The 14,562-nt window shown below is 41.9% G+C and overlaps 1 protein-coding gene across 1 annotated transcript in view; it reads right to left on the bottom strand.

Annotated features, from left to right (window-relative positions):
* vps41 (VPS41 subunit of HOPS complex) overlaps window positions 1–14,562 on the bottom strand; it is a 177,063-nt gene that overhangs the window by 54,403 nt on the left and 108,098 nt on the right. The window contains exons 8-10 of the mRNA XM_072571173.1: window positions 12,883–13,002; window positions 10,719–10,865; window positions 9,092–9,158 (exon numbers count right to left, since the gene is read on the bottom strand). Coding sequence (XP_072427274.1) covers window positions 9,092–9,158; window positions 10,719–10,865; window positions 12,883–13,002 — 334 coding nt within the window. The remainder of the gene's footprint in view (window positions 1–9,091; window positions 9,159–10,718; window positions 10,866–12,882; window positions 13,003–14,562) is intronic.

Here is a 14,562-nt window from a genome sequence, read left to right as displayed (position 1 = left end):
CATAACATTGCACAAGGACAAACAATAGTGAGAACAGTTTTTGAAGGCTTGAGACCACACCAGTGAAGCCCTTCATTTAGTGTTCCTCAGAAAACTACCTCTATCAGTAGAACAGATAACAGGTCTCTAATTAAATATCATTAGGCGTCAATAGTTGTTACGAAGTTGACCATCACACTCGAATAACAAGTGTTTCTTGTTTAGAAGTCAAAGTAGTGAAGTTGATCCTATTAGCACAGGGTACACTGAGGCAGAGGACTGCTCATTTTAAAGCCACTAAAAGGTTGCTAAAAAGAAATTTGGTATTTTTATTTATTGTAGTGCATTGTTGGTAAAACAAACAAACTGTAACCCAAAAATGAAGCCCACAAGCAGCTATGTTTCTCGTCCCACTGCAAGATTTTGAAAAAGACGCACAGCTCATTGTTGCAAGCAGGTCTATCTTTGAAAAGCTCGATTCATTTATTAATGCAACTCAATGATGTAGCATTCAGTTAGATGTCTTTTTTAAAAATCAACCTGTTCAGAGATTTCATGATACACCTCTGGAGCAGGTAGTACCTGAATGTGAGCCACATCAACTGACTGGGCAAGAGCTTGAAAGCATGTTCCTTATACCAAAGGCCAACCTTCATGCACCACAGATGGAGAGACAAAAAATGATTCTACAATATTTTCTTATCATACTCAAGGGAATTGTAGCACAGAGTGGAAAAATTTCAACATTATCTTATAAACCTGATTAAAATCCAAAGATCTGCGAGATACTTTTTTGAAGCAGCTTTTGGAGAACATACGAGGGAACAGGCAGTTCTGGATTTGGTGATTTGTCATGAGCCAGACCTGATTACAGTGAAGGGACCCCAAGGAGGAAAGACCATAATATGACAGAATTCATTCTGCACTTTGACAGGCAAAAGCTGGAATCAGATGTAATTGTATTACAATTGAGTAAAAGTAACTACAAAGGTATGAGGGAAGAGGCGGCCAGAGCCGATTGGAAGACAAGGCAGGGAAGATGGTGGAACAGCAATGGCAAGAGTTTCCAGGGGCAATTTGGGAGGCATAGTAGAAATTCAATTCAAGGACGAAGGAACGTAGTAAGGGCAAGTTGAGGTTAACCACGGCTGACGAGGGAAATCAGGGACAGCGAAAGAAAAGGCAAAGAAAAAGCATACAATGTGGTGAAGACTAATGGGAAAACAGAGGATTGAGAAGTCTTTGCATCAGTTTTCATAGTAGAAGACACTAGCAGCATACTACAACTTCGAGAGAGTTAGGGGGCAGAGGTGAGTACAGTGGCCATCACTGAGGAGATTGTACTGGGGAAGCTTAAAGGTTTGAATCTGGATAAATCACCCAGCCCAGATCGACGACTCCCTAGAGAGAGCTAAAGAGATTGTAGAGGTATTGGTTGAGATATTTCAGGAATCACTGGAGTCAGGGAGGGTTTCAGAGAACTGGAAAATGGCTGATGTAACACCACTGTTTAAGAAGAGAGGGAGGCAGAAGACCAGTTAGCCTGACCTCAGATGATGGTAAGATTTTAGATTCCACTATTAGGGATGACATTGTGGAGTACTTGGAAGCACTTGGTAAATATGTCTGAGTCAGCACAGATTCACCAAGGGGACATCATGCCTGGCAAATCTGTTAGAATTGTTTGAGGTGGAAACAAGCACGTTTGACAAAGGAGAGCCATGATCTATTCGGATTTCCAGAAGATGTTTGACAAGGTGCCACATAGGAGGCTGCGAAATAAAATAAGAGCCAATGGTGTTAGAAGCAAGATATTGACATGGAGAGATGATTGACTGACTGGCAGAAGGCAGAGACTAGGGGTAAAGGGGTCTCTATTGCGATGACAGCCGGTGACTAGTGGAGTTCCGCAGGGGTCCATGTTGGGACCACAACTATTCACATTATACATTAATGATCCGGACGAAGGAACAGAGAGCATTGTTACTAAGTTTGCACATGACACAAAGGTAGGTGGAGGGACAGATAGTGTTGAGATAGCAGGGGGGCTGGAGAAGGTTTTGGGTAGGCTAGGAGAATGGGAGAAGTGGCAGAAGGAATATATTTTCGGAAAGTGTGAAGCTATGCACTTTGGTAGGAATAATGGAGGCATAGAGTACTTTCTAAATAGGGAAATGGTTCAGAAATCTGAAGCACAAAGAGTCTTTGGAGTTCTAGTCCAATATTTGGAGTTCTAGTCCAATATTTTCTTAAAGTTAACATGCAGTTCGTTTGTCAGTTAAGGAGGCAAACAAAATGTTACCATTCATTTCAAGAGGGCTAGAATACAACAGCAGAGATGCACTGCTAAGACTGTATAATGCACTGGTCAGACCTGTATCTAAAGAAGGATGTGCTGGTGTTGGAGGGGATCAAGGAGGAGGTTTACAAGGATGATCCTGGGAATGATGGGTTGGCATATGAGGAGCGATTGAGGACTCTGGGTCTGTACTCGATGGAGTTTAGAAGGATTAGGAGGAGACCTGATTGGAAGTTTTAGAAAACTGAAAGAGCTGGACAGAGTGGATGTGGAAAATATGTTTCCACTATCAGGAGAGAGTAGGACATGAAGGTACAGCCTCAGAGTGAAGTGACAACTTTTTAGAAATGAGATGAGGAGGAATGTCTTCAGCCAGAGGGTGATTAATCTGTTGAACTCATTGCAACAGAGGGCTGTGAAGGCCAAATCATTGGCTGTACTTTAGACAGAGATATAGGTTCTTGATTGGTAAGGGGATCAAGGGCTACGGGGAGAAGGCATATCAGCCATGATTGAATGGTGGAGTAGACTAAATGAGGCAAAGGGTTTAATTCTGCTCCTAAATCAAATGATCTATCTCCAGTTCATTTTATGCAGTTTTTGACTGCACGCTATCGCCTCTTGCCAACCTTGAACTACAGGAATTTATCAATTATTCATACCAGAGATAGTATTGGAGGATGTTATCTTGGAACAATTATCATTTGAACAAATGCACGAACTGTTACTCCGACAGTGGTACTAGCTGGCTCTGGATGTAGGTTTGCTCGTTGAGCTGAAAGCTTCATTTTCAGACGTTTCGTCACCCTACTAGGTAACATCTTCAGTGGACCTCTGGGCAAAGCACTGCTGATAATTCCTGCTTTCTATTTATATGTTTGGGTTTCTTTGGGTTGGTGATGCCATTTCCTATGGTGACATCATTTCCTTGGTGATGTCATTTCCTGTTCTTTTTCTCAGAGGGTGGTAGATGGGGTCTAACTCAATGTGTTTGTTGATAGAGTTCTGGTTGGAATACCATGCTTCTAGGAATTCTCGTGAATATTTATGTTTGGCTTGTCCTAGGATGGATGTGTTATTCCAGTCGAAGTGGTGTCCTTCCTCATCTGTATGTAAGGATACTAGTGAGAGAGGATCATGTCGTTTTGTGGCTAATTGATGTTCATGTATCCTGGTGGCTAGTTTTCTGACTGTTTGTTCAATGTAGTGTTTGTTCACCAAGGGGTCTGAGTCTGGCAGGCATTTCCGAGATGTCTTTCATGTAGGGGAGAGTGGCTAGGGTTTCTGGACGCGTTTTGTTTGGTTGTTTGGGTTTGTTGCTGAGGAATCTGCAGACTGTGTTCTCAGCAACAAAGTCATCTCGGAAATGACTGCCAGACTATTCAGACCCCTTGGCATTATGGTAGCCCACAAACCCATCAACACACTAAAACACTAAAACAGCAGCTCATGAACTTGAAGGATCCTATATAGACAACCTGCAGAACTAATGTTATTTACAAAATACCGTGCAAGGACTGTAACAAACACTACATTGGAAAAACGGGCAGAAAACTAGCCGCCAAGATACATGAACACCAACTAGCCACAAAACAACATGACCCTCTCTCACTAGTATCCTCACATACAGAGGAGGAAGGATACCACTTCGACTGGGACAACACATCCATTCTAGGACAAGCCAAACAGAGACACGCATGAGAATTTTGAGGAGCATGGCAATCCAATCGGACCTCTATCAACAAACACATTGAGTTAGACTTCATCTACCACCCCATGAGAAAAAGGACAGGAAATTACATCATCACAGGAAATGGCATCACCAACCCAAAGAAACCCAAACACATAAATAGAAAGCAGGAATTATCAACAGTGCTTCGCCCGGAGGCCCACCGAAGATGTTAGATTAAAACAATGACTGCAGATGCTGGAAACCAGATTCTGGATTAGTGGTGCTGGAAGAGCACAGCAGTTCAGGCAGAATCTGAGGAGCAATAAAATCGACGTTTCAGGCAAAAGACCTTCATCCGGAATACAAGCAGAGAGCCTGAAGGGTGGAGAGATAAGTGAGAGGAGGGTGGGGTGGGGAGAAAGTAGCATAGAGTACAATAGGTGAGTGGGGGAGGGGATGAAGGTGATAGGTCAAGAGGAGGGTGGAGTGGATAGGTGGAAAAGAAGATAGGCAGGTAGGACAAGTCAGGACAAGTCATGGGGACAGTGCTGAGCTGGAAATTTGGAACTGGGGTGAGGTGGGGGATGGGGAAATGAGGAAACTGTAGAAGTCCACATTGATGCCCTGGGGTTGAAGTGTTCCGAGGCGGAAGATAAGGCTTTCTTCCTCCAGGCAACTGGTGGTGAAGGAGCGGCGGTGAAGGAGGCCCAGGACCTCCATGTCCTCGGCAGAGTGGGAGGGGGAGTTGAAATGTTGGGCCACAGGGCGGTGTGGTTGATTGGTGTGGGTGTCCCGGAGATGTTCCCTAAAGCACCAGTCTCCCCAATGTAGAGGAGACCCCCAATGTTGCATCGGGAGCAACGGATACAATAAATTATATTGTTGGATGTGCAGGTAAAACTTTGATGGATGTGGAAGGCTCCTTTAGGGCTTTGGATGGAGGTGTGGGAGGAGGTGTGGGCGCAGGTTTTGCAATTCCTGTGGTGGCAGGGGAAGGTGCCAGGATGGGAGGGTGGGTTGTAGGGGGGGTGTGGACCTGACCAGGTAGTCACGGAGGGAACAGTCTTTGCGGAAGGCGGAAAGTGGTGGGGAAGGAAATATATCCCTGGTGGTGGGGTCTGTTTGAAGGTGGCAGAAATGTCGGCGGATGATTTGGTTTATGCGAAGTTTTGTGGGGTGGAAGGTGAGCACCAGGAGTGTTCTGTCCTTGTTACGGTTGGAAGGGTGGGGTCTGAGGGTAGAGGTGCGGGATGTGGATGAGATGCGTTGGAGGGCATCTTTAACCATGTGGGAAGGGAAATTGTGATTTCATAAGAAGGAGGCCATCTGGTGTGTTCTGTGGTGGAACTGGTCCTCCTGGGAGCAGATACGGCGGAGGCAGAGGAATTGGGAATACAGGATGGCATTTTTGCAGGAGGTAGGGTGGGAAGAGGTGTAATCCAGGTAGCTGTGGGAGTCGGTGTGTTTGTAAAAAAATGTCGGTATCAAGTCGGTCGTCATTAATGGAGATGAAGAGGTACACGAAGAGGAGGGAGGTGTCAGAGATGGTCCAGGTAAATTTAAGGTCAGGGTAGAATGTGCTGGTGAAGTTGATTAATTGCTCAACCTCCTCGCGAGAGCATGAGGTGACGCCAATGCAGTCATCAATGTAGTGGAGGAAGAGGTGGGGAGTGGTGCCAGTGTAATTATGGAAGATCAACTGTTCTACGTAGCCAAAGAGACAGGCATAGCTAGGGCCCAATCGGGTGCCCATGGCTACCCCTTTGGTCTGGAGGAAGTGGGAGGATTCAAAGGAGAAATTATTAAGAGTGAGGATCAGTTCGGCCAAATGAATGAGTGTGTCGGTGGAAGGGTACTGTTGGGGACGTCGGGAGAGGAAGAAACGGAGGGCTTGGAGACCCTGGTCATGGAAGATGGAGGTGTAGAGTGATTGGATATCCATGGTGAAGATGAGGTATTGGGGGCCGGGGAAACGGAAGTCTTGGAGGAGGTGGAGGGTGTGGGTGGTGTCTCGAACGTATGTGGGGAGTTCCTGGACTAGAGGGGATAGGATAGTGTCGTGGTAGGTAGAAATGAGTTCAGTGGGGCACGAGCATGCTGAGACAATGGGTCGGCCAGGGTGGTCAGGCTTGTGGATCTTGGGAAGGAGGTAGAATCGGGCAGTGCGGGGTTCCTGGACTATGAGGTTGGAGCTGTGGGTGGAAGATCTCCTGAGGTGATGAGGTTCTGTATGGTCTCGGAGATGATGGTTTGGTGATAGGGGGGTGGGGTCATGGTCGAGGGGGCGGTAGGAAGAGGTGCCCTCAAGTTGGCATTTGGCTTCAGCGGTGTAGAGGTCAGTGCGCTAGACTACCACTGCGCCCCTTTATCTGCTGGCTTGATGGTGAGGTCAGGATTGGAGCAGAAGGATTGGAGGGCTGCGCGTTTTGAGGGTGAGAGGTTGGAGTGGGGGAGGGGGGTAGACAGGTTGAGGAGGTTAATGTCCCGGCGGCAGTTGGAAATGAAGAGGTCGAGGGCAGGTAATAGGCCAGCGCGGGGTGTCCAGGTGGATGCAGTGTGTTGTAGGTGGGCAATGGGGTCCTCGGAAAATGGGCGGGAGTCCTGATTGTAAAAGTAAGCTCGGAGAATTGTTCAACGTCACGGCGTGTATTAAATTCATTGATGCGTGATGGAGGGGGATGAAGGTGAGTCCTTTGCTGAGGACTGATCGTTCGCCCTCAGTGAGGGGAAGGTCTGAAGGGATGGTGAAAACACGGCAGGGCTGGGAGCTGGGATCTGGTGTGGGTGTGGAGCTGGGAGTGGGGTGGAGCCTATAACTAGAGTGGGTACGGTGGTGGGGGGAATGGGGGTGGAGTCATGAGCAGGGGTAGTGTTCCCCTCAGGGTTCTGGGGGGTGGGGATGGTGACAGTGGGATCTGTGGGGGGGGGGCGCATGTCAGCAGAATGCAGGTGAATGGCTTTGGTGGGGGCAGAAGTGATGGTGACCACGGCAGTGGCGGGGGTAGAAGTCACTGAGTGTGTGACATTAGCGATGATGTGGGGGTGGAAGTGATGCCAAGTATGGTGCATGAGGAATTGTGAGGGACGGAAGTGGCTGTGGGAGTGGCCATGATGGGGCAGAAGTGACATCATCAATCAGCGTGGGGATGGTAGTTGCAGCAGCCGCATGGCTAATGGCGTGTGAGTAGTTCCAGAGGCCGGGGGAATCTACGGGAATGTTTGAGGAGCACTCGTTATAGAGGTGGGTAGATAAAAGTTAGTTGCACTTACAGTTTTTGATGTTTCAGATGGAGTTGAAATACTGTTTGTTGAAAGTATGAATTCTCCTGAGGATGTAGTTCAGAGTGGATCGATTTTATTGCTCCTCGGATGCTGCCTGAACTGCTGTGCTTTTCCAGCACCACTAATTCACTGAAGATGTTACCTGGCAGGGTGATGAAACGTCTGGAAATGAACCTTTTTTGCTCAGCGAGCAAACCTACATCCAGAACCTCAACCTGAGCTACAAATCTTCTCAAAACTCACTAGCTGGCTCTCTGCACAAATGTGCTCCTTGTGTGATTAGTCAAATATCAATGCTATGTGAGCAAATAGAAATACAGAACTTATTGTTTAAAAAGATTTAACTTGATGTTGCTCTGACAGTTTAGCCCTTACTATATTGCTTTATCACAAAGATCCCAGTTTCTGCTAGAGCCTAACCTGGCAGGTAGCCAAGGCAAGTCATGTGTAGAATAACTATGATATTTACCAACAACGAACAAACACTGGATTTTATTATGAAACTGATTGCATTACTTTAAAGGATACTCAATGAATTCGGTCTACAGGCAGATCAGAAATGTGCAGTTAAGCCGATGAATATGCTGTTAGACGGAGGAGACGGAACTCATTTTCAGACATGCACAAAAGCACATTATTGCATAGTTTAAAAACAGCTCCACCACAAGTTTCCTTAAAATGATGTTGCACAGTACACAGAAGAACTAGAATGCTCTCTCATGCAAAAAAAACCTAATGAATGACCATGATAGCAAGTTAGTGGAATCCACAATTGAAGTACATTAACATTCTAACTACTTGCACATTTCACTCCAAAGGGAACACAAGATTCTCCAACTCCTTCCAGACCACTAGGCACACAGTCTTCACAATTGCCATCACATTCTGTGCACAATTTTACCTTATGGCAGAGTGTAAATTTAGGCCTATTAAAGAACCATATAAATACCCTCTTTTTTTTTACTGTTAAAACCCTGGTACAAGCCAGGAAACTGAAGTGCCTCTTGTAATCATTCAAACCATACTTGAAAACCAACTCAAACACTGGCCTTGGCCACTGATGAGGTTAAATGAATGAATGCTTATTGAAGAGTGAGAAAGCCTTTGGTGTCGTGATCAGATTATGACTAAAAAGAGAAACACATTGACAGTATCACTGAAAAACAGCAAAGCAGCAAAGTAACCTCTTCAGCATGAACAATGACAGCGTGTTCCGTGTTGGCAAACTACATATCTGGCCAAAAGCTTAAAAAAGTAAATGCATTCCTACATTAAACACATGAAATTTCTCTAATTGACAACCTTGGCTTCTTTCTGCTCAGAATTAGGCATAAATTCTTAAATGTGGAACATTACAACTTAACAACCTAATACTGCATCAGTAAAACAAAACATTGTACTGGGTATGTACATTCTCACAACATTCAAACTTGTGCATTTTTCATACATGCAAAAAGAGCCCTTTAAGAAGGGTTTCACACTGTGAACATAACTCAGCAAGAGTTATTGTGCTCACTGATGTGTATTTCCAAAAATACCACCAATTACAAAATTCAATAGAAGTCTGAGGATGAGCATGAGGATAAGTAAGCTCACATTTAGGATAACTGGAAACAAAGATGAATAAGGAGATTTTATTTGCATAGAAATGCTGACAAAACTCATTAAAATTGACAATGGTGACAATCACATTATATTTGTGATATAAAAACATGTTGTTTTTAGAGCAACAGAGTGTGCACACTAATTGCGATACTCAGAGTTCTGACAGTATCTCAACTAGTTCATGACAGAGTTACCAGTTCACATGTGCTAAACAGGTCAAAAAAGAAACATGCCTAACTTAAGAAAATTCTTACCAATTTCAACATAACGAGTGGGCAAATCCCTTAAGTCTGTAGGATCACGCTCCTTCACCACACATACCTGAAAAAAAATCATGGTGACTTATAAACAGTCAAAAATTGTCCCTTTGAGTAAGACTGCCACCTGCTGCAGAATTTTATATTTTATAAGGTGATGCTGTGTTACAAAGGAATTGTTCAGTCACCTTCTAATACTCAGCTTTAAAAACATTTAAAAACGCACATGAATGAGATTGCAGCATATTCTAAGAAAGTATACCCCACATTAATATCAGCACCAACAGTTATCTTTGAAGTATGCTTGTTAAAAGTACATCATAGAGACTTCAAATATCCCCCAATATTCTTTATTTTGGCCTTTGCTATGGAGTAAAACTATAAGTGCAAAAATAGTAGTTTCATGGAAGGTGTTTAAGACAACATTTTAGCTCACTATATTCTTATTCCACAAAAAAAACATAAAATAGAATCATCCTTCCAAATTCTTCATGTACAACTTGTAACTGTGGCCCCTTGTTCCATCACCATCTGCATTCACAGCCTGTAGCTGTGGTTCCGACATCACCTCAACAAAATACTCTTAGCTGTTTTCCACGCTCTCATCAGTGTGTGCCTGCCAAATTAGGTGGGTTCTCATATTCCACTGAAGTCAAGCCACCTCATTGCACCTGCACCCATCAATCCATTCTTCCCAACCCCAATCCCAATCCAACTCAGCAGAGTTTATTTATGCAGCAGAGGCAAGCCTGGAGGCACTCTGCAACTGAAGTGAGATTTGCTATGACAAGGAAACCAATGCTTTCAACTAAAAAAAGGAGATTTATGAGACATTTAATTTTGTCTTCACTGAAAAATTTTTTTAAAATCCTGGAGCTTTTTTCCCTTCAAGTGTATGTATGGAGAAATTAAAATGATAAAATACATGTTATTTGCAACTCTAATAAATCCCTTCATGGATCTAGATATAAAGCAATGCAAACCAATAGCTCTACTTGTACAAATTTTTAAAATGCACTATAAATCACATGTAGTAACACTTGCTGTCATGCACAGTGAGAAAAGCAGCAGAACAGATTTTTATTTGAACAGATTGTAATCTATTCAGTTTTATTTTCATTTAACATTTCAGAGCAACCAGAGAAAGCCTGTTTAAAGGTTCCAAATACATTTATTACAAGCTACATTTTTTATTTAAATTGATTTTTTTAGGGCGTTTGCTTTACAGTGGCAAATAAGTCTTTCAAGAATTATTACCGTGCTTTGGAAATTTATAATAAAATGCATTGTGCATGTTAAAAAAATCATTGCCGGTCTAGATACACAACTTATTCTTCTCTTCCACTTTACAATTTAGTCATGTCACAAAGAGAGCAGCCAAGAAAGCAGACAAGTCTTATTCAGGACTCAGCCAATACAGATGGTCAGAAGGAGATTTTCAACAACGGCAAAGGCAAAGGGGACCACTTTCAAAAGTAATTCACTCACTAACCTATAAGTTTAAAATCTTGCAAACTAAGAAACATGGCCGGTTCCCCCTAACTGATCAATCTTAACGGATCTACATTCATAACTTGAATTTAAAGCTTTTGTAACACTGCCTTTAATATTAATCAGAAAATACCTTAACAGATGTTGCCCAGCCAATGATGAGCGTTATATTGTCTTTCCAGCAGAGACTGCAGAGATACATATCAGGACGAAAGTTTGTGTTGTCTCGGGATATGTTTGTGATTCGTTGCTTTGAGCTAGCATCATAAATCTTGACTCCCTGAAGAAAGAAAAGTAGCTTGAGTATGGTCAGGGAAAGATTTTTAAAAATTGGAGAGACTTCCATTAAAATGAGTCACAATACTCCAGATGGTTTTTGTGAGAAGGTGAACTACTTTATCATACAGTATTTAATCTGTGAAGTAAACCCTTGGGTGTGCGTTTTTAATTTTTCTTCAACAACTGGGATGGACACAATGGATGGAACAGCCTTTTGTACTGTAAATATGCAATGATCCCAGTTGGTGAAGAATTCAAACCAATCACTTTCTAACTGAAGTAACATCAAGATGTTTCAAGTAAGGGTGGTCATGGAGTCAGTCTTCAGTGTGGTCACTAACACAATAAAAAGGAGACCTCAAACATATTTAGATATGTTCTTGGTTGCCAATATCATCAGCACATTAAGGAATTCAACACAAAAACTATCTTTTCAACAGAAATATCACTATTAAAATTCACTAAGGTGAGGGCATTTTAAAAGCAATCTAGACATTTTATGTTGTTTCTCTCATTAGTGGATCACTCTTTTAAGCTACAGAAAAACATTTTATACATGGGCCATCAAATATTAAAGTAAGATTAAGCGTTATTGAGTTTGTATAACTTATTCCTGAGATTACAAGTAGAGTATTGGATTCCTTTTTGGCCATTCTCATTTCAGAAGGATAATAAGGGTACAGGTAGCCCCTGCTATCCAAAAGTACAGCTTTTGTATGAAACCTTTCGCAAGCCAAAATAGTGTAAAGCAAAGAAGCACTAATTTATATGGGAAAAAATTTATCTTTTTGTGTAAAAGCGAAAATCCTCTTCAGATTTTTTTCCATTAGCAAAAACAGGTACTAACATAGGCCTTTTGTAAAAGTGAAGTGGTGTAAAGTGAACTTTTGAAAAGCAGAAGATACCTGTAATCTCTCTCCGTTTTTTCTGGTTGACTTAGATGTAGGGCAACAATTTTAATTTTACATTCTGATGGTTAAAAGAGTAATCCAACAATAATGGAGTCCTTTGCTGTTACACTACTTTTATATTTGAATTGTACTGAAGTTTGATCTGTGTACACTAGAAACTTTACAATTTCTGTGCCAAAAATTCACATCCAATTTGATGGATACAGATACACTTTAGGGTTATTCCTCAGCTGCTAGGTCACATTTCATAACATGATTCTGTATGACCTATTGCGAACAATATTCAGGTTTCCAAGTTTCACAGGTTGAAATCGTATTGTTGAAGGCTAAACCTGCAGAGTCAGCACTTCAAGATACATTGAGGGATGTTATCGAGGTCCTGGTGGATGGGGGAGATACTCAACTTTCTGAATTCCCAAAGGGAAAGCTTGGGTGGCTAGAGGCTGACTCTAGGGTTCCAGTGACACATTGCATTGCAGTGTTCAGTTGAGTGTGACTGGTTCATATCCATGCACAATACATAGCTGTGGATTACACCACAGCTAATATCTGAAATGCCAATGTTGATGATCTACAGTTTGAGTGCATCAGTTAATGAACCAGCTTAACTCACCTTCATTTTGGTGTCTCTGGAAACTTAGTCATCGGTCCAACTTCACCCAGTGACAGATTGGAGTTGAGTTGTGTCGCCATTATGTTACATCATTATGTGGCTGTTACTGTCATTTTCAGGGTTCGCTTAGCATTCCTGTTACCAAGATATTATGAACTAATTTTTTTCTGTGGGTTTGGCTTGGGATTCCAGAAACATTCTTCCATGCTGTTCAGATCTTTATTCAAGGTGAACTCTGTTGTTGAACGTAGATGCAAATTTTGCTGAGCAAGATCATTCACATAAACATATTTGGCCAATTTTGTTGGCAATATTGAAGAGAATCACAGATATTCTCTTCAATATTGCCAACAAAGTTAGGCAAATATGTTTGTGAATGAAATGGTTTTGAACGGAAATGATGGCAAGTTGTTTGCATTCATTGACAAATGCTTAACAAGGCAGAAAGTTTGGATTACAAGTACAATGCCTGGTATTGAGATAGATTTCATTACCACACTGTTTGACCATGCGACCAGATTGCCCCTCCATTTGATGTTTGAAATGGTGCCTTCTCCTTCATGTAATATAGTTGTTTTCCACCTGTTCAACCAGTTTCGTTCATACAGGAGCAACTTGTAGGAAAAAAATTGGAAAGGGGTGCAGGGAAAGAGAAGTAAAAAGAGAAAAATTACTGTCAGAAAACACCATGTCAAAATGCAACTCCCATAGTTTCTGTATAAGTTTGTCAGTCATGATTTAACTTTGCTAAATTAAATCAAATGCAGAAATACAACTTTATAAGATGAAAGCATTTCTAGTTAGTATTATCGGTTGCAATATAGAGTTTTGAAAATCTAAATGAAAAAGTGGAGGTGCATTCTTGACTATTCTTCCTATTACAATTTGTTTTAGCTTTTCAGCTACATTTTTCAGCTGGATCTGTGTCATTCTGTAATTTTTTGACACTTGTAATCTTGAATACATATGCCATTTAATCATTGACTTTCTATCAAGGCAACAGCAATGAAATATAAGCCATAAGGGAACAGAACACTGCAAAGAAGGAAAGATCAAACCAAAGAATGACCGATTTATTGACAGTCCAAAGAACAAAAAGTAAGTGGGAGGATATGTGCTGATGCTGTCAGTTAAAGAGGTAATTTTGTCCTGTTTTTTCAGAAGAGAGGTTGTAAGGCAGATAAGCGAGCTGTCTCTAAGAAAGGAAACAATTTGAGAGGCCGTGGGGTTCTTTTTAAGTTGGAATAATAGAAGCAGCCTGGGTGTGGCCAGCTCTCACAGACCAGGCTTTTTAATTGTTTTTGTTTTTATGTTTAGTTTTAAGCAGAAGTCTTTGGAGTCTCGAAAGAATTGGAAGATTCTGTAAAAGTCTCCTAGCTGCTACGTTCTCTAAATTTTCTCGATGTTTTTTCCCTCCTGGATTGGAGAATTGCATGTGAGAATCTATGTCTGAATTTGCCTTTTTGCCAAGGGGTGTGTTCATGGGATATTACTATATTGGAACAATTAATTAGTTATGGGTACTGAATCCGTTATTTGGTTAAGTTTTTCAATTGTTAAGTTATTCTAAATTCCTCTTTTTTGTTTGTATTTTAACTATAGCGTTTAAATAAACTGTGTTTTGCTTAATGTCAAGTAGTTTGACTAGTTGCATTGCATCTGGAACAAGGCATTTCACAGCTAGCTTTAAAATAAGAAAACATTAGTGTCTAGGCTGCCTTACTAAAATACTTTGACAGGGTCTGGTCTGGTCCATAACAGATAGAAAGAAACTTAACTAAATCCAAGTGTAAAAAAAGTAACATCAGCTGTATCAAGGCTTTGCTCATTTAATGTTGTTACAACTATGAGGTTTATAAGATGTGATATTTAGGATGTGAATTTAATCTTATGTTAAAATGAAGGGGTCATGCACCTATTTTAAAAAGGCCTGACAGTAAGACCTGGGTGACGGGCTAAGCAAGGTAGCAAGTTCTTACACTAGGGAACAAAAGGCAATTACTGGATTAGTGGTGCTGGAAGAGCACAGCAGTTCAGGCAGCATCCAACGAGCAGCGAAATCAACGTTTCGGGCAAAAGCCCTTCATCAGGAATAAAGGCAGTGAGCCTGAAGCATGGAGAGATAAGCTAGAGGAGGGTGGGGGTGGGGAGAGAGTAGCACAGAGTACAATGGG

The sequence above is a fragment of the Chiloscyllium punctatum genome, chromosome 5 (assembly GCF_047496795.1).
Source record: "Chiloscyllium punctatum isolate Juve2018m chromosome 5, sChiPun1.3, whole genome shotgun sequence".
In the NCBI taxonomy this organism is placed as follows: domain Eukaryota; kingdom Metazoa; phylum Chordata; class Chondrichthyes; order Orectolobiformes; family Hemiscylliidae; genus Chiloscyllium; species Chiloscyllium punctatum.
This window is presented reverse-complemented; position numbering and strand designations above follow the sequence as displayed.